Here is a 23934-nt window from a genome sequence, read left to right as displayed (position 1 = left end):
ATCATTAGCCGCAGAGATGCACTTCCACGCGAGGCAGCTGTTGCGTGCGAGCGGCTGCGTCTTGACCACACTGCGGTGCGGTCGGAGGAAAGTGTGCAGCCTTTCAGCAACCTCACAACAACAACAACAACAACAACAACAACAGCAGCGTGGACCCACGCGTGTCGTCAGACACTACGCGTCCGACTCGACCGCGTACGACCGAGCCTTCGCGTCGGCGAGAGACAAACCCGAGCAGTTCTGGAGCGAAGTGGGTCAAGATATTCACTGGTTCGAGCCGTGGACGCAAACTTTACGCGCGGAGGACCCGGTTTTCCCCGAATGGTAAGTTACAATGAGTACAATAGCAACTTTAGCAACTTTAGCCGCAGCTGTAGCAACTTTAGCCGCAGCGACATTAGCAACTTTAGCCGCAGCTGTAGCAACTTTAGCCGCAGCGACATTAGCAACTTCAGCCGCAGCGACATTAGCAACTTTAGCCGCAGCGACATTAGCGACTTTAGCAGCAACATTAGCAACTCTAGCAACAGCAACTCATGTTTGTCGCGTTGCACTGAAACAAACAATCTGAATCTGAGAGTTGAAACTTTTTCTTAAACGAATGACTACATTTCCCAGAATTCCCCGCTTCCCCTCAAGAAGCCTGCTAGCAAGTACTAGCAAACCAAACATTGTTAGCACGTTACGTTCGTATTTGTTTTACTATGATACACATATTTTACACGTTTAAAGGTAGATTGTGTTCGTTTGTAAAATAATTGGCTCTGTTTTGTCCTTAATTTATGAGAGAGAAGTTTGTTTTTAGGCTGTTTTTACTGAAGAGGTTTATTTAATTGTTTGTTTGTCGTTTGTTAATTGATTGATGGACATAATCTTAAATTATTTTAGCAACGCTTTTAAAAAAAAAATTATTATAACCCCCAGTTGAACACAATACTCTTTTAGTATAGAAACAGTTTCTGTTTTAGAGGCCATTTTACACAGATTTGAGCACAGGTGTGTGTTGAGATTGCTGATTAACCTGTGGTAGTTTTTAGTTTGAGGTCGTTGTTGTTGAATGAAGAAAATAATTAAAGTAAAGTCTGCTTGTTGTTGGTTGATTGTTAGATGATTTTGTGAATTGATTTAATTAGTTTGAATGATTTGTTTGTTTTGCTTCTCATATGTGAATATTCTGTGTTTTTTCCCCCACTATATTAAGAAAAAAACATTAAAACAGACGAAATCGACAGCCATTTTGGCTCAATGATTACATTGATGTGACAGTTTGTGCTCAATGGTTGCGATATTAACGAATAATACATCTCATGTGCGAAATATATATATATCTCTATATTAATGTTGTAGCGTTTCCTTGATGTTAACGCTTTCTTAAAGTTGTCACGCTTTCTTAATGTTTTAGCTCTTTCTTAATGTTTTAGCTCTTTCTTAACGTTTTAGCTCTTTCTTAACGTTTTAGGTCTTTCTTAACGTTTTAGCTCTATCTTAACGTTGTCGCGCTTTCTTAACATTGTCACGCTCCCTAACGTTGTCACATTTTCTTAACGTTGTCGCGCTTTCTTAACGTTGTTGCGCTTTCTTAGCGTTATTTAGCATTTTCTTAATGTTAGCGCTGTCTTAATGTTGTAGCGTTTTCTTTATGCAGTTAAGTTTTCTTGGTATTCCTGTAAAGACATACGAGGACTGATACTGTTCTTGCTGTGATTCAGCTCTCATGAAGTCACTGTTTTTAACGTTTTAGCGTTTTCTTAAAGTTTTAGCTCATTTGTAACGTTTTAGCTCTTTCTTAACGTTTTAGCTCTTTCTTAACGTTTTAGCTCCTTCGTAACGTGTTAGCTCTTTCTTAACGTGTTAGCTCTTTCTTAACGTTGTCGCGCTTTCTTAACGTTGTCGTGCTTTCTTAACTTTGTCGCGCTTTCTTAACGTTGTCGGGCATTCTTAACGTTTTAGCTCTTAACGTTTTAGCTCTTAACGTTTTAGCTCTTTCTTAACGTTTTAGCTCTTAACGTTTTAGCTCTTAACGTTTTAGCTCTTAACGTTTTAGCTCTTTCTTAACGTTTTAGCTCTTAACGTTTTAGCTCTTAACGTTTTAGCTCTTTCTTAACGTTTTAGCTCTTAACGTTTTAGCTCTTTCTTAACATTTTAGCTTTTTCTTAATGTTTTAGCTCTTTTTAACATTGTCACACTTCCTTAACCTTGTTGCGCTTCCTTAGCCTTGTCGCGCTTTCTTAGTGTTTTAGCTCTTTCTTAACGTGTTAGCTCTTTCTTAACGTTGTCGCGCTTTCTTAACGTTGTCGCGCTTTCTTAACTTTGTCGCGCTTTCTTAACGTTGTCGGGCATTCTTAACGTTTTAGCTCTTAACGTTTTAGCTCTTAATGTTTTAGCTCTTAACGTTTTAGCTCTTTCTTAACGTTTTAGCTCTTAACGTTTTAGCTCTTAATGTTTTAGCTCTTAACGTTTTAGCTCTTTCTTAACGTTTTAGCTCTTAACGTTTGAGCTTTTTCTTAATGTTTTAGCTCTTTTTAACATTGTCACACTTCCTTAACCTTGTTGCGCTTCCTTAGCCTTGTCGCGCTTTCTTAATGTTTTAGCTCTTTCTTAACGATGTCGCGCTTTCTTAACGTTGTCGCGCTTTTTTTAATGTTTTAGCACTTTCTCAACATAAGCATTTTCTTAATGTTGTTGTGTTTTCTTGGTTTTCCTGTAAAGACTTACGCGGACTGATATTGTTCTTACTGTTGAAGTCGGTTGTTTGTGAGTCTTCAGTCTCTAACTCTCTGTGTTGTCGTGTTTCATCTACGCTTTCATGTCCTCGCCAGCTACACACACGCAGACACACACACAGTCAATAAAGCAAAGTCAGAGATAACCTGACTGTGGCATCGCCGTCTCTACATCTTCCAGAACAGCAGAGATCAGACACTATCTGTTCCCCGCAGTCACCTTATCAAGAGCATTGATTAACTCGCTGATGGAGGCGTCTGCGCGCTCGTCCTCGCCGGGAATTGCGTTCCGTCGAGTCCTCGCTCTCCCAAATCTTTCCCGCGTCCCACTTCATATGCAGACATTTAAAAAGGTTGTGTTTGTGTGTTTTTGTGTGTTAGGTTTGTCGGCGGCAAGTTGAACGTGTGCTACAACGCCGTGGACCGCCACGTCGAGAGCGGACGCGGCGAGCAGGCCGCCATCGTCTACGACAGCCCGGTGACGGGAACCAAGCAGGTCATCACGTTCAGGGAGCTCCAGGAACAGGTGAGCGAGTGAGGTTATAAAAAAAGGTCATTAACCGGGACCGCTGGGTTAAAGTGGATCTCCAGGATTAGCACGGAGAACACGGGGAAATAATTAACTTCATTGACTTTCTGGCAGCCTCTGCGCTTCAATCAGGCCTCCGTGGCATGTTCTCTAATTGAAATGCCCACTAAATGAGCTGCGTTATTGCACCACTTTTAGTCGGAAGTAAAAAGACACCTAATTTAAAGGGATTTGTGTTTAAAAAAGTGGTTAATATTGACATATGCTAACGCACGACTGGTTCCATGAAGCAGCCTGGGAGCCGGACTCTAACGCAGTTCTTGGGCCACGTAAGTGAATTAAAATGTGAGATTTGAAACACCAAAAATCATAAGAAAAGACATTTTAATGAACTGGTGGAGGCTGCAGTGAATCACCAACTCCTGCGTGCTGTTATGTAAAATCCCCGAGTTTCTCTATGGGCTTTGGTGTGGGAGAGTGAGTGAGTGAGTGAGTGAGTGGGCAGGGGAGTTTGGAAATAAATGTCAGAGTTTCTCGAGAGAAAAATATTTTATTCAGGGAGAGAAAAGGCTGCAAACACATTCTTACAGTATGATATCGTAGACTAGACGCTTTTATACTGAAGCCTCAAAAATGTCGATTTTTCCAGAATAACTTCCAATATCTGGGAGTTATTTAAGATTTACAGCATGTTCAAATAAGTGTGTTCACAATTTAAAATGAAGAAAAACACCACCACACTTCAAAAACCATCAACTATCCCTTTAATATTGGGTTATACAGCATATAACCCTGACAACTATGGGATTAGATTTGTGTCAATATTTTTAAACAACACTTTTTAAGAAGACTAAAATATTAAAAAATATTGATTTAATCATTTAAAAAATATTGTATTTTATTGTTTAAAACACTTGTTTGTGCTCCCTCACTTTTTTTGCGCTCCCTGGTTTGTTTTTTGCGCTCCCTCACTTTTTTGCACTTCCTCATTTTTTTGTGCTCCCTCACTTGTTGTTTGCGCTCCCTCATTTGTTCTTTGCCACTCAAACTCAGTAGCCAATCAACAGGCAGGCCCACCTGCCAACAAAGAACAAGTGTATTTTCAAACAATAAGATACAATGTTTTTGAATGATTAAAAATTATTATTATTATTTTTTTTACACAAATCTAATTCTGGACAAAACGTGCACAGTAAAAGTCTTAAAAAAAGATTCGTGAAATAAATTGCATGCATGTTTTTTTTTAATCCAGGTTTCCAGATTAGCGGGCGTCTTGGTGAAGAATGGCGTGCGCACAGGAGACCTGGTGGTCATCTACATGCCCATGGTGCCCCAGGCCATGTTCACCATGCTGGCCTGCGCTCGGATCGGCGCCCCCCACAGCCTCATCTTCGGCGGCTTCGCCTCCAAAGAGCTCTCGGTCCGCATCGATCACGCCAAGGTTGGGGGGAAAACGTAACGTTAAACGCTGCAGATTAAAGCGCTAACGACATCGTTATATGATCTTTTTTTTTTTTATCAGCGCACACTGTCGCTCTTTAGTATCATGGTCACTTAACACATTCGCTTTGTGCCGCTATTACTCGTCAATTTTAATTTTTAATTTTTTTCCAATTCAAATTCTCTCGCGCCGCTCGTAATGTACGCCATTCATCCTGCAAATTAGCCACGGCACCGAGAGCAAGCGGCGCCTGAGGCTTCTTTGTTTTGTTGAGCTCGGTGATGAGTCACTCGCGGTGGAAAGCACTTGGCTCGCCTCCTCCTCCTCCTCCTCCTCCTCCTCCTCCTCCTTTTCACAACCGCACACGATGATGATGATGATGATGATGATGATGATGATGCCACTGACATATGTGCAGAGATGTTTTTCATAAGCAGGGGCAGCAGCAGGATAAAGAGACCAACTTGACATTTTTATCGGCGAAGGTTTTTAATGCCAAGTACTTGTGTTAAGTGTTTTTCTATTCAAGTACACAGTAAATCTGAAGGAATGCAGATATTACTATGCATAGAAATATATATATACATACAGTACGAGTTGCCTGAGGAAACTGATGAGCTGATATATTTGTACGTCGTAGTAAAACAGCGTTGCATCAATCGTGTACATTTGTTCGTCATATAGTGTTGTCATCGGCGTGTATTAGTACGTCATAGTAAAACAGCGTTGCATCATCGGTGTATATTTTACGTCATAGTAACAGCGTATATTTGTACGTCATAGTAAAACAGCGTTGCATCATCAGCGTGTATTTGTACGTCATAGTAACACAGCGTATATTTGTACGTCATAGTAAAACAGAGTTGCATCATCGGCGTATATTTTACGTCATAGTAACACAGCGTGTATTTGTACGTGATAGTAAAACAGCGTTGCATCATCGGCGTGTATTTGTACGTCATAGTAAAACAGCGTTGCATCATCGGCGTGTATTTGTACGTCATATTAAAACAGCGTTGCATCGTCAGCGTATATTTGTACGGCATAGTAAAACAGCGTTGCATCATCGGCGTGTATTTGTACGTGATAGTAAAACAGCGTTGCATCATCTGCGTGTATTTGTACGTGATAGTAAAACAGCGTTGCATCATCGGCGTGTATTTGTACGTCATATTAAAACAGCGTTGCATCGTCAGCGTATATTTGTACGTCATAGTAAAACAGCGTTGCATCATCGGCGTATATTTTACGTCATAGTAACACAGCGTGTATTTGTAAGTCATAGTAAAACAGCGTTACATCATCGGCGTATATTTGTACGTCATAGTAAAACAGCGTTGCACCATCGCCGTATATTTTACGTCATAGTAACACAGCGTGTATTTGTACGTCATAGTAAAACAGCGTTGCACCATCAGCGTAAATGTGTACCTCATAGTAAAATGCTGTTGCGTTATCAGTGTATATTTGTACGTCATATTAAAACAGTGTTGCATCATCAGCGTATATTTGTACGTCATAGTTAGACAGCTTTGCATCATCAGTGTATATTTGTACGTCATAGTAAAACAGCGTTGCATCATCGGCGTATATTTGTACGTGATAGTAAAACAGCGTTGCATCATTGGCGTATGTTTGTACGTCATAGTAAAACAGCGTTGCATCATCGGTGTGTATTTGTACGTGATAGTAAAACAGCGTTGCATCATTGGCGTATGTTTTACGTCATAGTTACACAGCGTGTATTTGTACGTGATAGTAAAACGGCGTTACATCATCGGCGTATATTTGTACGTCATAGTAAAACAGCGTGTATTTGTACGTGATAGTAAAACAGTGTTGCATCATCGGCGTACAGTTGCATGTCATATTAAAACAGTGTTGCATCATCTGCGTATATTTGTACGTCATAGTTAAACAGCGTGTATTTGTACGTCATATTAAAACGGCGTTTATTTGTACGTCATAGTAAAACAGCGTTACATCATCGGAGTATATTTGTACCTCATAGTAAAACAGTGTTACATCATCAGCGTATATTTCGAATTCAAATTAACTTTATTTATATCCTGCACCTTTCATGCATATAAAAATGTAGTACAAAGTGCTTTACATTAAAAGTAACGTCATAGTAAAACAGTGTTGCATCATCGGCGTATATTTGTACGTCAAAGTAAAACAGTGTTGCATCGTCAGCGTATACACGTATATATGCACACGTTAGGAGTCACAGATTATGAAAACACTTTGATAAATAACTTTTACAGAATATTTACCTGAAGCTCAACCTTTCGGATCATTTGTCGGCCAAATTTAACCCCTTAGCGTGTCAGTTTTGGCCCGGGGGCCCCATATTGGTGGGTGGTAAGCCTTTTATTTGCTATGGAAATAATATGAAATGAGACTTTTACTCGTGTCACTAAAAAAAACAAACTGCGCCGAGAGTCGTTGACATTTCCGACACCGTCGCGTTCTCACTTCTCGCTCTTTTTGTGTTTTCCCAGCCCAAGCTGATGGTCACGTCGTCGTTTGGCATCGAGCCGGGCAGAAGAGTGGAGTACATCCCTCTGGTGGAGAGAGCCCTGGAACTGAGCTCTCACAGACCCTCCAAGGTCCTCATCTACAACAGGCCTAACATGGTAAGAAGTGCAGTCTGTGTGTGTGTGTGTGTGTGTGTGTGTGAGACACCATGTAAGTGCGTTTGAGTTTTTAGCTGCCAAATATAAAGCTGATTTTGCTTCAGTTACCGTGAAGAAGCTGCTCCTGGGGAAGAGAAAATGATTTCCCCCAGGAAGAGAAGGGTTGCAGTTTTTGAGCAACGAGAGCGCGTTTAATCGGCCAATTGGCCAAATATGTATGATGTGCTGTGATCGAATTATAAATCCTGCCTCTACATCAAATGATGAAATGATGAACCGGTATTTAAAGCGGACGAGACGGAGTGAATAATGCGTCCGGGGTTTGCTGCGAGACCAGAGAAGCCGCGACACGTTCGTTATTAATTAACGACAAACTGATTTATGTCTGAAAATGTCGTCGGGCAGCTCTGGTGTAGATCTTTTAAAAAAAGGTCTGAGCAAACAAAATTCTTTAAATTGATTATCCATTGATTCATGAAGCGCTTACTTTATACGTTATGTCAGAAGTTTTTGTGACTTTTTAGTGCTAGTTTTTAATGAGGACTCATTTGATTTCGTTTGATTTAACGGTTATTGCAAAATTTTTGTATCATCAGCGTATAGTTGTACATCATAGTAAAACAGTGTTTTATTATCAGCGATTATTTGTATGTCATAGTAAAACAGTGATGCATCATCAGCGTATATTTGTACCTCATAGTGACGGTGTTGCATTATCAGTGTATATTTGTACCTCATAGTGAAACAGCGTTTTGTCATCAGGGTATTTGTACATCATAGTCAAACAACGTTGTATCATCAGCGTATATTTGTACCTCATAGTGATAGTGTTGCATTACCAGCGTATATTTGTACCTCATAGTAACGGTGTTGCATTATCAGCGTATATTTGTACCTCATAGTAATAGTGTTGCATTATCAGCATATATTTGTACGTCATGGTAAAACTGCATTGTATCATCACCGTATATTTGTACCTCATAGTAAAACGTGTTTTTTCATCAGCGTACATGATAGTAATACAGCGTTGCATCATCAGCGTATATTTGTACTTCATAGTAAAACAGCGTTGCATCATCAGCGTATATTTGTACCTCATAGTAAAACAGCGTTGCATCATCAGCGTATATTTGTACGTCATAGTAAAACAGCCTTGCATCATCAGCGTATATTTGTACATCATAGTAAAACAGTGTTTCATCATCAGTGTATATTTGTACCTTTTTGTAAAACAGCGTTGCATCATCGGCGTATAGTTGTACTTCATAGTAAAACAGCATTGCATCATCAGCGTATATTTGTACCTCATAGTAAAACAGCGTTGCATCATCGGCGTATAGTTGTACGTCATAGTAAAACAGTGCTGCATCATCAGCGTATATTTGTACCTCATAGTGAAACAGCCTTGCATCATCAGTGTATATTTGTACCTCATAGTAAAACAGCACTTCATCAGTGTATATTTGTACATCATAGTAAAACAGTGTTGCATCAGTGTATATTTGTACATCATAGTAAAACAGTGTTGCATCATCAGCGTTTATTTGTACATCATAGCAAAACAGCGTTGCATCATCGGCGTATATTTGTACATCATAGTAGAACAGTGTTGCATCATCAGCGTTTATTTGTACATCATAGTAAAACAGCGTTGCATCATCGGCGTATATTTGTACATCATAGTAAAACGGCGTTGCATCATCAGCGTATATTTGTACCTCATAGTAAAACAGCGTTGCATCATCGGCGTATATTTGTACATCATAGTAAAATGACGTTGCATTACCAGCGTATATTTTTTACCTCATAGTAATGGTGTTGCATTATGAGCGTATATTTGTGCGTCATAGTAAAACTGTGTTGTATCATCAGCGTAGAATTGTACATCATAGTGAAACAACATTGCATCATCAGCGTATACATGTATAAAATCCACAAATTATCAATAAACTCCGATAACTCGGATCGTTTTGCTGCTTCACTTTGTTGCTTTATATTTCATGGATTTTCAAACACATCCTCCCAACATAAAAGAGTGTTTGTGAGATCCGCGACCAGTTTTTACTCCGACTCGTCTTCAGAGAATCAACAGAGATGATCTCCACACAGACGGAGGTTTTGTGTGAAGTATAGGGTAGTTGTTGCCTCCTGTAATGAGGAGTCACCTAATGAGCGAATACAAACAAATCCCCTCCAGGAGCAATAAAGATAACTTTGTTCATTAAAACCTGGAGCCGTTTTTCCTTCTTTAAAGTAGTTTTATTTTAATTGTGTTATTGTGTCTTTTTAGGAGAAAGTGTCATTGAACCCCGAGTTGAGTCTCGACTGGGACGAGGAAATGGCCACCGCTCAGCCGCACGACTGCGTTCCCGTTCCCTCAAACCATCCGCTCTACGTCATCTACACCTCCGGCACAACCGGAGCGCCAAAGGTAGGCGTTTGGCTACGTCCCCGCTAATGCGTTGTTTACTAAAAACGCATAGATTCAACAGTGCTAGCTTGCACGCTAATCACGTGTTTGAAAATGCCTATACGGCTTCGTTTACTCGTTTAAAAAGGCGCTAGCTATAATTGCTATATGACGTATTCAGTGTTTTTCCCCCTTGTCTCGTCTCTTCAGGGTATCGTGCGAGACACCGCCGGCTATGCTGTGATGCTGAATTGGACCATGTCAAATATTTATGGGCTCAGTCCTGGAGACGTAAGTCAAAAACACAACATTTACTTACCGAGGGTGAGAGTGCACAAGTGGTTCTCGAGATCGGAAGGAGATCGTGCAGGGTGGAGAGGGTTAGCGCGAGTGCTAGGACAGAAGATGCTAATCGGAGAGCTCGGTCTTCAAGAGCTTCTTGAAGATAGACAAGTGTTCTGGTAGCGCTCAGAAGGTCATTAGAGGGATAACATAAGCCTTTAGGAGAGCGTTTAAGTAGGTGGGAGCAGACCAATGAAGCGCTTTGTAAGCTAGCTATCAGTGACTTGAACGAGAACCCGGAGAAATCCCGTGTTCTGACCAGGTTGCAAAACTCGAAAAAGGACAAGGCAAGCGCGCAAAAGTACTAAACTCGTACACAACAGTCGTAAACAATTGAGTGTTTTCTGTCCGAGTTTAAGTTATTTTTTTCCGTTTTTTTTTTTTTCAGGTTTGGTGGGCAGCGTCCGACCTGGGCTGGGTCGTCGGCCACTCGTACATCTGCTACGCTCCTCTGCTCCATGGCAACAGCACAATTCTCTATGAGGTACGTTCCTGTCAGCAAGATTAAGTATCTCGGGCGGGGGGGGGAAAAAGGCACTGGAGCAGCATTAAATAATAATAATTTATAAAAAAAAAGCAAGCAGCAATATGCAGTAAAGCTCTTTTCGTTTTTGTACAACCTCGCAAGAGCATGCTTTTTAATGTCAGGTTGAATATTGTGTGCGAGTCAAATACGTCCATATTTGGTCAGTGGCTCCAGTTCTATGTGGACTGGGACTGGGTTCAGGATGTGGGGACCCGTTTGACCCTTTGTCCATGTTTAACTCCAGTCCTCATGAGACAGACTGCAGCTGTGTGTGTGTGGAAGACATTTTAATCTGCACAGATCCTTGATTTCATGGAAGTTGAGCATGTACGGTGTAAAAAATGTCGAGTGGGATTCACTGAAATCTCGTATAAAGTGGATTAAATTACATGCGTAGTCCCACAGACTGCATATTTTGAATAAGAACAACTGTAGACAGTCATAAAAATTAGGGTTTTTAACAACTTCCCTTTCACGTGTTTATATATTGATTGCGTTCAAGTTTGGGCGAACCCCAACGCGTGTGCTAAATGGCCATATTAGCATTTTATCGGATGAAGAAAACAATAACAACGCTAAGAATATCAGTGACAGTGTAAGCCGGTTGCTCATATTTTGTGCCTTAGTTAATCGGAATGATTAAATAAAAAATATGGTGCCGTCCCACGTCATAAAGCTAAGCTTAGCTACAAACATTTAACGGCTACGCTAACAGCTGCGAGAGTGTGTATTTTTTGCGTGATGGCGTTGCTCCAAAAAATGGCGCAAGGAATATATCTGCTTTCAGTTAACGACAGAACTGGGAATGATGCAAACGCATCCTCGTTGTTAGCAATAGCAGTCACGTCAATTAGCGCGATCTACACTACGTGGTATTTTATCAATTCGGCAAACATTTCAGTTCCACCGAATTTTCTGAAACTTGGTAGGAAGATGTTTCAGACCAAGACGAACAAAAAAGTCGACCATAACCATGGCCTCAACTCGACAGGAAGTCGGCCATTTTGAATTTTGCCATATTTGTTGTCATTATAAAGTGATATATATTTTTAGATGGAGGGAAAAGAAGAAAAATGTCCAAATGCATGGGCCCAAAAAAAGAAATCGGCATCTATTATCAGCCATAGAAAAACCCATATTGGTCGGGGAAATTAATCGGATATAAAAATATGGTGCTATCCCACGTCATAAAGCTAAGCTTAGCTACAAACATTCAACGGCTATGCTAACAGCCTCGAGAGTGAATGCGGGTGGTGGCGTTGCTCCAAAAAATGGCGCAAGGAATATATCTGCGTTCAGTTCACGTCAGAACAGTGAATGACACAAACTCCTCTTCGTTGTTAGCAATAGCAGTCGATTAGCGCAATCTGCACCACGTGTTATTTTATCAATTCGGCAAACATTCCAGTTCCACCGAATTTTCCGAAACTTGGTGGGAAGATGTTACAGACCAAGACCGACAAAAAAGTCGACCGTAACCGTGGCCTCAACGCAACAGGAAGTCGGCCATTTTGAATTTTGCCGTATTTGTTGTCATTATAGAGTGACATATATTTTTAGATGGAGGGAAAAAAGTAAAATGAAATCGGTATCTATTATCTGCGATAGAAAAACCCCGATTGGTCGACCTCTAATAGAATTCGTCATTGTACGATGAAGGACAGTCGTTTACGAGCAAAAAGAAATCCCCGCCATTCTTCACCTTGTTTGTCTTGTTTATCTGTTTGAAATCGCACAACATGTTGTGCGATTCACTTCAGACGCGACGCTGCGTGTAGTTTGTGTCTTCAAATGTTTACCCAGAGCCAGAAAAACACTTGCTGCTGTTCACTCTGTTTACGCTCGCTCTCTCCCTTCTGCCCTTGTCTTCCTGCTGTAAGGACAAGCGAGTTGAATGGAAGGAGCTCGGGCGAATCTGCTGCTGGAGGTTTTTCGCCTGCGGGCGTCTTTTGTCTGTCTGTATCTGTTATTCCAGAGACAGACGACGCTTCTATTGAGCCACTGTGTTTTTGTGTGTTTGTGTGTGTGTGAGTGAAAACACACACCAGCAGCAGTGTGTGCCTCTCCATATTTTAAGCAGCCCTTGAATCTTGAATATTCATGGGTTATGGTTCACAGTTAAAGTGAAACAGTGATGTAACAGTAGGTATGTGTGTGTGTAAATCATGATTTATTTAACCTGCATCCACGGGCGTAAACATGAACAAGCTAACCCCCCCCCCCCCCTCCCTCGCTCTGTGTTTACAGGGTAAACCCGTGGGGACTCCAGACCCCGGAGCGTTCTTCCGTGTGCTGTCGGAGCACGGCGCCTCCTCCATGTTTACGGCGCCCACTGCCATCCGAGCCATTCGCCAGCAAGACCCGCACGCCGACGTCGGGAAGAAATACCCGCTCACCAGGTAGAAGGCCGGCAACAATACATAATGTCTCTTTATGTTGCTATGTTGCTAGCCCCTGCCAAGATGGCAAGAAACTTGGGTGTCATGATTGATGACCAGTTGTCATTTGGCTTTGCACTATTCAATATAAGAAAAATCAGGCCTTACCTAACTCGACAGGCTACCCAGCTGGCTCTGGTCCCAACAGGCATTCTAACAGGTCTCCCAAAAGGAGCCTCCCAACAGGCCTTCCAACAGGTCTCCCAAAAGGGGCCTCCCAAAAGGGGCCTCCCAAAAGGGGCCTCCCAAAAGGGGCCTCCCAAAAGGGGCCTCCCAAAAGGGGCCTCCAAAAGGGGCCTCCCAAAACAGGCGTCCCAACAGGCGTCCCAACAGGCGTCCCAACGGGTCTCCCAAAACGGGTCTCCCAAAACGGGTCTCCCAAAACGGGTCTCCCAAAACGGGTCTCCCAAAACGGGTCTCCCAAAACGGGTCTCCCAAAACTGGTCTCCCAAAACTGGTCTCCCAAAAGGAGCCTCCCAACAGGTCTACCAAAAGGAGCCTCCCAAAAGGGGCCTCCCGAAAGGGGCCTCCCGAAAGGGGCCTCCCGAAAGGGGCCTCCCGAAAGGGGCCTCCCAAAACGGATCTCCCAAAACGGATCTCCCAAAACGGGTCTCCCAAAATGGGCGTCCCAACAGGCCTGCCAAAACGGTTTTCCCAACAGGCATCCCAAAACATGCGTCCCGAAACGGGCCTTCCAACAGGTCTCCCAAAATGGGTCTCCCAAAACGGGTCTCCCAAAACCAGTATCCCAACGGGTCTCCCAAAACCGGTCTCCCAACGGGTCTCCCAAAACGGGTCTCCCAAAACTGATCTCCCAACAGGCGTCCCAACAGGCGTCCCAACAGGCGTCCCAACAGGCGTCCCAACAGGCGTCCCAACAGGCGTCCCAACAAGCCTCCCAACGGGCCTCCCAACCTGTGCTGTGAAACCACTACAGATGATACACTACTATCTTCAAGAAGCTCTTGAAGACCAAGCGTCTTCCAAGAACATCTTCTGTCCTCGCACTGACGTCTCACATCAGTCCACTGTTCCCGTCGAGTGAAGTTCTTTCCAAGACTTCCTCTACGTAGCTTATTCCTCGCCTTGTAAATACCAGGCTTGACTCGGCAGCAAAAGGACCTTTTTGTAGCACATGGTGAACTTGTTTTTGAGCAAAAGCTCCGAGCATTTTTTTAGTCTCTTCTGCCGTCTTTAAATGAAACAAAACAACACAGTACTGACGGAATCTTTGCCCCGTCGTCGTACATCACAGCTGCAGACAGCCCAGCAGCCAGGACTGTCGGCCCAGTTTCCACGTCCACGCTGAGCTGAACTCTACGGCTCATGCACACTAATAACAGTCCAGAGAGTTTTACAGCGGTAAAATGTCCAGTATGGACATTTTGGACCGGTCCACAGACTTTAATTAAAAGCAGCAGTTATTTAAGTTTTCTGTGCGTTATAGAAGGAAAAAAAAACCAAAAACAAACATATGGTTCCATTCTGCTCGGCTGATTTTTCTATTTTGCAGAGCATTAAGAATTCAGCGCGCGGTGTCGACGCATCGATGATTTACCGTCACCAAGAAAACAAGTTTAGGGGTTTTGAAAGGTGGAAAATTACGAGTATTTTTAAATTTTACGGTTGAAATGGGGTTTCTATATGGTTTAATAAACACTTCCAGGACGTTCTTGCAATTTCAATTCAAAAAAGGGTAGGCAAGGGTTAAAAACCTTACCTTCACCTTGGCTGCTTTGCCTCTCCCGATCTTTTCTTGACCTTTTCCGTACTCTCGTCACTACGACGTCTGCCCTTTTCCTCTACACCTGGCCTGACCGGCCGTGAAGTTGTCAGTCTAACAGTGACTTCAATAAACCCATGAAACACACACTTTATTCCCAGAGTTCATTCCCTTGACTGACGGGAGTCGATCGTTTGATCGCTACATTATCGTCACACTTTCACATATTTACCTGTCACTCATGTTGCAAATTCAACAAATCTCGACAAAGTCACAGATTTTCAAGGATTTTAAAGGCCTACGTGGAAATCCCACAATGCATCTGTGATCTCCTGGAGCCAAATTATGATTTCAACATCCACAAGTTAGTGCTAGAATCCGTGTGACGGTCATTTTCATCATCCAAATACAAAAAATCTGCCTACTACATATGCTACTTTACCTGTAACATAAATAGGGACTGGAATCGGTATCGGTCAGTATGGACACCGGTCAATATCGGTATTGGTCGGTATCGGTCAATATGGGCATCCGTCTGTATCGGTATTGTCAGCATCAGTAATGTCAGTATCGGTATTGGTCGGTATTGGTCAGTATCAGTCATATTGTCAGTATTGGTCGTATTGGTTAGTATCGACATTGGTCAGTAACGGTGGGTATCGGTCAGTATCTGTATCGGGCAGTATCAGTCGGTATCAGGCAGTATTGTCGGTGTTGGTTGGCATCAGCAACAGTCAATGTCTGTATCAGTGGTATTGTCAGTATTGGTCGTATCCGTATCTGTATCTGTCGGTATCAGTCAGTGTCAGTATTGGTAGGTATCGGTCGTATTGTCAGTATTGGTCGTATTGGTCAGTAACGGTGGGTATCGGTCAGTATCAGTCATATTGTCAGTATTGATCGTATTGGTTAGTATCAGCATTGGTCAGTAACGGTCGGTATCTGTCAGTCAGTATTGGTCGGTATCAGTCAGTATCGGTCTTTATCAGTCAATATCGGTATTGTCAGTATCGGTCGGTACCTGTCAGTATTGGTCATATCTGTATTGGACAGTCACTGCATTGGTCAATATCGGTCGGTATCGGTCAGTATCAGTCGTATCAGTCAGCATTGGTATTGTAGGTGTTGGTCTGTATCGGCAACAGTCGGTGTCTGTATCGGTCAGTAACAGAGGTATTGTTAATATTGGTCGTATCAGTCAGTATCGGTATCTGTATCGGTCGTTATCAGTATTGTCATTTGTGTCTCTTTTTGGAGGAAAATTAATAAAATGAAGAATAACCCACTTTGAATTAAATACGTGGGTGATTTTATGTTGTTTTTTTAGTGGACGAAATATGGAACCACTTTCATTTATCGCCTTGATCTCTAAAAAAAAAAGTGTACACTTTGAAAGAAATAGTGAATACAAAATAAAAATAGTATGTTTTCAAGGCTACAGCAGGTGTCCTGGACAAATAAATACGACTTCACCTTCACATAAAACCCATTCCTGTAGGTGTAAAGTACAATAACACATCACTGAAGCTCCTCGTACTAAAAAATGAAACCATGTTTCACCGCTGCCTCTGTAATTCTGATGTTGTGCTCGGCGCCGAGGGGGAAAATGCAGTAATCTTTCACCAACCTGCCTCCTCCTCCCGAGAGAGAGAGAGTGGAGGGTGGAAGACACAGTGTTCACAGAAAAACCTCGTGTTCAAATCCACAACCTGAGTCGCTGAATGATTCACCGAGGTCGTAGGTCAGCCCACGCTCCCGATTGCTTTTGCGATTGTGTGCTCAGTCGGAGGCGTTTTTCAGACCGCCCGACGGGTTAAACCAAAGCTCCCGTTGCGAGGTGTTTTATCGTTAAAGCGGTGGCGCGGGGGCGACCTTTTACCTGACCGGGGAGAACGACGGAGCAGCCGGAGGGGGAGTCGAGTTCAAACGTTTGTGTGATTTAACGCAGGTGGACAGCCGGGCGACCTCACGCCGTTTGTGTCCTCCGTCCTGATTTACACCACTGTGAGCACAGGAGGCCGGACAGTGACGAACCGGAGGCTAAGCGCTAACCGCCGACAGCTACGGATTAATCCTAGTAATATGGAGCCAAGAACCTTGAAAATGTTCACGGTTTTTTGAGTCTGAAAAATCAGAAAATCCTGCATCAGACAAGTAAAAAATCATCTCTAAGAGGCGCGACTAAGTGCAGGATATGGGGCTAAAGTACCTTAAGGGTACGGTTTGCTTTCACCGTACCCTTTCGACTGGAAGTTCCTGTTAACGCTGTTTTTTAAGTGTGTATCTGCGTCGTTACCTTGTTTACGAAGCCCTGAAGGTTCTAAACAAACAGTTCAGCCACTGCTGAGAACGCTGTGTTTTATTGTAATCTCGGGCTCAGCGAGATCTCTGAAAAAACCCAGTCCGGTTACGTAAACAGCGGTTCTCCGGAACAGCAGATCCTCCTACTCCGGGCACTAGTCCGGGTACATCCGGTTGCGTACATTAAACCGCAGAAGAAGAATAACGTCCGTTGTGGAGGTGTTTCTCGAGCGACAGTGTCTTCTGACTCTGGGTCTGACTCCGGGTCAAAGGTCGTCAAAGGGACTGCGGCGGGGAGTCGTGAAGAAGCTATTTTTAAACACTGTTAAAACAATGTTTTGATAATGAGGAGCAGTGCATCCACCGTTCCAGAGGGGGGAGCTGCGATTCTGAGAGCGGGTGTGCTGAATATGTCACTTCCGGGTACTGGCCAATCACAAGACGGTCGGTCTTCTGAGGGTGAGATTTATGTCTGAAATATTGTGGCTGGGAAACACCGTCAGATAAGACAGATTTCTATCGGCTCGTTTACAGCAACTAGGAGGTTTTTGAGCATAAAAACAAGTTAATGTATGTAAGTAGACCTCCATAACTAACATATATGTGCAACAGGACCACTCTATGTGAGCTTTAAACTATACCGTTTCGTCCCGATTGGTTTGGTTGCTTTCAAACCAGAGGAACTGTACCAAATAAATAAAGATTAAGCGGTCCGAGACCACCCCTTCTGGCAGGCCTTGGACCGGTGGACTTGGTGCGCACCAAAGTACCGCGGTTACCTTCACACCTACGTAAATGAACCGAACCAAGGGACCAAAACGTTTGGGGTGCGCACCAAACGCTCTAGGTGTGAAAGCACCCTCAGACTATTGTTGGCTAGTTAATTTCGCCATGGTTCGAGTGCCCACCAGGTCAAAGGCTTGGGCTCCCGAGTGGGGTACCCAATCCCGGGTTGTGCCAAGAAGGGTACGCCCCTAGAGAGGAAGACGCTGAAAGCAAAGGACCCCCAAATGACCCCTTTATTAAGTCACTCATTATTTAACGAATTCGCCGATGATTACTTCCTTTTTTAAATTTTGCCTCGTCATCTTTTGTCACGTCAACGTTTGCCACGCTGACCTCGCATCGTCGTCGTGCGGATGATGACCTCTCCCGACGTTTATTGGTCGACTCCAAGGTCCTACTGTCGAGATTAGCGTGGAAACGCAAGCGGTTTTTATTGCCGTGAACTACTGCCGCTCCTTCACCCGACGACCTCGAAGTGGATACCGGGAAATGAACAGCTGACGGTGGTTTAAGAGCTTAAGATTTGTTCTATATATTTGTAAGAGACGACGCTTTGTCTCGTAAGAGAACTTTTCCTCCTACGCTTTGGCCTTGAGAACCGTCTCTAAAGAGGCAGCGAGATCGGAAGCGAACAGCGGGGAATTAGAAACGCGGCAGCTTTGTGCGCTGAAGGTTTAAGATGTCGTCCTTGGTTCTTTTGCCAGTTATTTTTTTGTAAGGGAAGCTTGGCCTTTTCTCAAGAGTGTGTTTTTTTTTTCTTCCCCTTTCTAAAAGCAGATGTTTACATCGACTGTTTCTGACTCTCGGCGTCTCTGAGGTCACAGTGAATCTCACAGATAACGGCTCTCCCGCTGAATTCATCTGACAAGCCCGAGCGCCGCACAGAGAATCTATATTGTCCTCGAGTCGCTGCTGGAAACGAAAACGGAGCTCGGCGGGAAAACCGTTAAGTCAGGACTGCCAAGACAACAAAGACGATCACGTTGTTTGTTTTACCCCCCCCTCGTGTTGTTGTTTAGCGCACCTCTCAAGGCCAGAATCCATCCTCTTCTTCTTCTTTAACAAACACAGATATATAATATAATGTCCCTACGTTTCAATGCAAGGTCAACTTCAAAAAAGTAAGCGATTCCAGTAACTATCTGAAGTCTGTGATTGGATAAGTCGCTTATTTTAACCAGAAAATGACCAGAAAATGTCCTGTAACAAAGTGTTTTTGTCCATTTTCAATATCTGGCAGTTATGTTCAATTTACTGCCATGTTAAAACAGTGTATTCATTTAAAATGAAGTAAAAGAAAAAGTTTTATTTCGAGAAAACACTGTAACGCACCAGATTTTGCGCGTTAAATTTGAACAGTATTTGTCTACATTTTTGCCTCGATGTGCAAAAACAGGCCAAAAAATGATGTACAGGCGTTTTTTCAACTCTACACGTTTACTTTGACCGGCAACTTCTCGGCTTTCAGAAACTGTTGTTTTTGTTTTTCCGATAGCGCCGTAATTACGCCGATACGCTCGGTGTTAAAGGGTTAAACCGCTAAAAGACGACTTTTCGCGAAATCATTTGACAACGTTGCAAATCCAAACTATCCTTGAATCTTCGAAAGAACGTTCTCAAAGATGACCTTTTTAACGTTCTTCTTGAAGGAACATCTCGCCTCAAAATCTGTCTGAACTTGGTTATTTTTTTTGCTTATTTTAACCATAAAAGAACCAGAAAATTAAGTATTTTTTTCCAGAATAACTTTCAATATCTGGCAGTTATGTTCAATATACTGCCATGTTAAAATAGTGTATTAATTTAAAATGAAGAAAAACAAAAAGTTTTATTTAGGAAAAACACTGTAACGCACCGGATTGTTGTGTGCTAAATTTGAAATTTGAACCGTATTTGTTTGAATTTTTGTCTCAATGAGCAAAAACGGGCCAAAAAACGATGGAAACTATGTACAGGCGTATTTACGGTAATAACCACAACGCGTTTACTTCGACCGGATACTTCTCAGCTTTCAGAAACTGTTGGAATTTTTCCGATAGCGCCGTAATTACGTCGATACGCTCGGTGTTAAAGGGTTAAAAACGCCAAAAGACGACTTTTCTTGGCTCCAAACTCGGAGCCTTGCTAAATGATTTTGAAGCAAACGCTGCGAATCCCAACCGTCCTTGAATCTTTGAAGAACGTTCTCAAAGATGACCTTTTTAACGTTCTCCTTGAAGGAACATCTAGCCTCAAAATGTCCATCTGGACTTTTTTCTTTTTTTTTTGCTTATTTTAACCCTAAAAGGACCAGAAAATGTCCTGTAATTAAGTGCTTTTGTCCATTTTTTTCCAGAATAACTTTCTATATCTTCTTTACAATTAAAAATAATGGTACAACTGCAGTTGTACACGAACACCGCCATTTTGCGTGTTGAATTAACGTAATGTCCAAAAATCCAAATGTCATGTCCCAGCACCTTTTACCAGTTAGCTCCGTTAGCTGCGTTAGCTCCTTTAGCGCGCCTACAGTGGAACTGGAGCGGTCTGTTTATTAAATGAAAATAGCTTCACTACAAATAACCAGCGTACATTTTCTTGGCTCCAAACCAAAGGTTCTCCAGTCTGTGATTGGATAAGTTGAAGGAACATCTAGCCTCAAAATGTCCATCTGGACCTTTTTTGCTTATTTTTACCATAAAAGGACCAGAAAATGTCTTTTAACCAAGTGGTTTTGTCCATTATTTCCAGCATAACCTTCGATATCTGGCAGTTATTTACAATTTAAAATGATGCTTCAACTGTAGAAAATCCAAACTATCCTATCCTTTTGAAGATGTTCTCAGAGATGACCTTTTTAATGTTCTTCATTAGAACCCGGAAACAACACAAATACAGAATGAGTTGCCAGGCAGTTGCTGTGCATTTAAGCCTAAAATTGACCGTAAATGACTGACCATGTGTTCCTATTAGCAGAGAAATGCGTTTTATTTTCATAAAATCCAGTGTTTTTTACTCTGGCGTTTGCCAGCACAGCTGCTCAGAAAACCAAGAAGAAGTTTGAGAAGCAGAATATTCTCTTGAGAGAAAAGCAGGGATGGAGAAGATGTGTATTTTTTTTCCCCCCAACTCCCTTTTAACAAAGTTAAGACGTGAAGTTTGATCGGAGTTGGAAAGTCATTTCGCCACCGGAGGGTTGAGACCAGTGAGTAATGGCCGGCGGTCGTGTGTGTGTGTGTGTGTGTGTGTATCCGTGTCTGGACTTCCTTCTTACCGCCTCGTAGCGAGCGACCAGCAGTGTGTTTTTGAATTAGGTATGAGGCAGCCATGGGCGGCCGTCAGAAAGAGTTTGGAGGAGACTCTGAAGATATGAAGCCCCCGCAGTGTTCCGGGTCAGTCGGAGGCCGCGGAGGGGAGGAACTCATCAAGTCTGGTAGCAAGTAGCAAGTAGCAGTCGTTCAAACTTGGAACACAGCGGAGGAGGAGGAGGGAAAATCGTATTCGACATGATTCAGGTGCTGGGATTTGCACTCGCAGGGCGCTCAGCGAGTCAGAGTCTCGTTTAATATTCGCGCCCGAGGTCGACCGGAGGGGCAAAACGTTCCTGGAGTGAAATACTCCGGGTTTTTCCAGGAGCGGTGGCTGCTTTAAAAATGTACAAAACACTTTGGTTCACTGGTTGTTTTACAGTGCTTTACAAATAAAGTTTGGATCGGATTGGATTGGTTGTTAAGCTGTTGACCCTGTACCGCTCCCCCAGTTGGGTCTGATAGTTTTGCTTCACCCGAACCTCTTTTCAGACCAAGGACACAGCGTTCAAATAACACAATAGTTTCTCTTTACAAAGACCCAACGTTTGGCAATGCACGATATTGGACTTTTTGCCGATATCCGATACGTCAATATATTGGCAGTGGTTAGGCCGATGCACGATACCGATACTGATACTGATTTTTGCATAGTCATACTTATAAATATAACTTATAAATAAATAATAGTTGGAGAGGACGCTAGTCAAGGAGGTAATGGCCTATTGTAGTAGTCTTTTCGGGCTATCGTTATGCATCTGTCGATATATGTTTCACATCCAATATCGGCCCGATATTGTGCGTCCTAAAACAACGTGCACTGCAGCTTTAAGGGAAGTTCCAGAACAGTATTAACTTCCAAATTATGTTTCCCTTTACAGAGACCCAACATTTGGGAATGCACGGTATTGGACTTTTTGCCGATATATTAGGACCTGTTGGGCCGATACACGATACCAATAGTGATCTTGTAGTGAAATGAACGTAGTATATTTGCATAGCAGTCAAGGAGGTAGCAGCTAACTGTATTTGTCGTATTTACATGTCTGTTGATGTATGTTTCACATCAAATATCGGCCCGATATAATGATATTGTGCGTCCTAAAACAACATGCGCTGCAGCTTTAAGTCAAGTTCCAGAACACATTCAAATTATGTTTCTCTTAACAGAGACCCAACATTTGGGAATGCACGGTATTGGACTTTTTGCCGATATATTAGGACCTGTTGGGCCGATACACGATACCAATAGCGATCTTGTAGTGAAATGAACGTAGTATATTTGCATAGCAGTCAAGGAGGTAGCGGCCAACTGTATTAGTCATATCGGGGGATCTTTATGTATCTGTCGATGTATGATTCACATCCAATATCGGCCGATATAATGATATTGCGCGTCCTAAAACAACATGCGCTGCAGCTTTAAGTCAAGTTCCAGAACAAATTCAAATTATGTTTCTCTTTACAGAGACCCAACATTTGGGAATGCACGATTTTGGACATTTTGCCGATATATCGGGGGTGGTAAGGAGGATGCACCATACCGATTCTGTTGTGAAATTAACGTAGTATTTTTGCATAATCATACTTTAAAATCAATAATAGTTGGAGAGAGGACACCAGCAAAGGAGTCGAGGAGCTAGCGGCCTACTGTATTAGTCGTATTTACATATCTGTTGATGTAAGTTCACATCCAATATCGGCCGATAAAATGATATTGTGCGTCCTAAAACAACATGCGCTGCAGCTTTAAGTCAAGTTCCAGAACAAATTCAAATAATGTTTCTCCTTACAGAGACCCAACATTTGGGACTGCACGATATTGGACTTTTTGCCGATATTTCGGGAGTGGTTGGGCCGATACACGATACTGATTCTGTCTTGAAATGAACGGAGTATTTTGGCATAGGAGTCAAGGAGGTAGCGGCCAACCTTATTAGTCGTATCGGGGTGATCTTTACGGATCTGTCGATGTACGTTTCACATCCAATATCGGCCCGATTATAATGATATTGAGCGTCTTATAACAACTTGCGCTGCAGCTTTAAGTCAAGTTCCAGAACAAATTCAAATAATGTTTCTCTTTACAGAGACCCAACATTTGGGACTGCAGGATATTGGACTTTTTGCCGATATATCGGGACTGGTTGGGCCGGGTTGGGCGCTGCAGCGCATCCGAAAACATGCGCTGCAGCTTTAAGTAAAGTTCCAGAAACCTATTGACTCTGTTGTAGATTCAAAATGACATTCAAATAATCTTTCTCTTTACGGAGACCTAACATTTGGGAATGCACAATATTGGGCTTTTTGCCGATATATCGGGAGCGGTTGGGCCGATACACGATACTGATTCTGTCTTGAAATGAACGTAGTATTTTGGCATAGGAGTCAAGGAGGTAGCGGCCAACTGTATTAGTCGTATCGGGGGGATCTTTCACATCCAGTATCGACCGATACAATGATATTGCGCGTCCTAAAACAACGTGCGCTGCAGCTTTAAGTGAAGTTCCAGAACAATATTGACTTCCGTTTCCTGTGAAGGAGCAGATAACATCACGTTGTACTCTTTGCCGTTTGTCCTTCCAGGTTGCGGTCGTTGTTCTTGGCAGGAGAACGATGCGACGTGAAGACGCTGGAGTGGGCAAAGAGAAGCTTCGCCGTCCCCGTCCTGGACCACTGGTGGCAGACTGGTAAGAAGAGTTTATTTAAGTTCTGAAATTAGACGCAAATCTCAATCACAAATCGTACAAAAATTACACCCGTTTTTTCATTTTATATCACATCTCGAC

At 42.7% G+C, this 23934-nt stretch overlaps 1 protein-coding gene across 2 annotated transcripts in view; it reads left to right on the top strand.

Moving 5' to 3' along the window:
• acss3 (acyl-CoA synthetase short chain family member 3) overlaps window positions 1–23934 on the top strand; it is a 48401-nt gene continuing 24467 nt past the window's right edge. The window contains exons 1-9 of one of the 2 annotated variants that reach the window (XM_083910636.1): window positions 1–324; window positions 3105–3249; window positions 4505–4693; window positions 7198–7332; window positions 9623–9763; window positions 9953–10033; window positions 10473–10568; window positions 12858–13009; window positions 23732–23835. In XM_083910636.1, the coding sequence (XP_083766762.1) occupies window positions 17–324; window positions 3105–3249; window positions 4505–4693; window positions 7198–7332; window positions 9623–9763; window positions 9953–10033; window positions 10473–10568; window positions 12858–13009; window positions 23732–23835 (1351 nt within the window). In that variant the 5' untranslated portion in view covers window positions 1–16. Of the gene's footprint in view, window positions 325–3104; window positions 3250–4504; window positions 4708–7197; window positions 7333–9622; window positions 9764–9952; window positions 10034–10472; window positions 10569–12857; window positions 13010–23731; window positions 23836–23934 lie in introns of both variants that reach the window. The other variant, XM_083910637.1, reaches the window with a different exon arrangement.

Source organism: Microchirus variegatus, assembly GCF_963457635.1.
Source record: "Microchirus variegatus genome assembly, chromosome: 2".
NCBI classification, from domain to species: domain Eukaryota; kingdom Metazoa; phylum Chordata; class Actinopteri; order Pleuronectiformes; family Soleidae; genus Microchirus; species Microchirus variegatus.
Note: the sequence above shows the minus strand (reverse complement) of the source record. Positions and strands in the feature narration are given on the sequence as shown.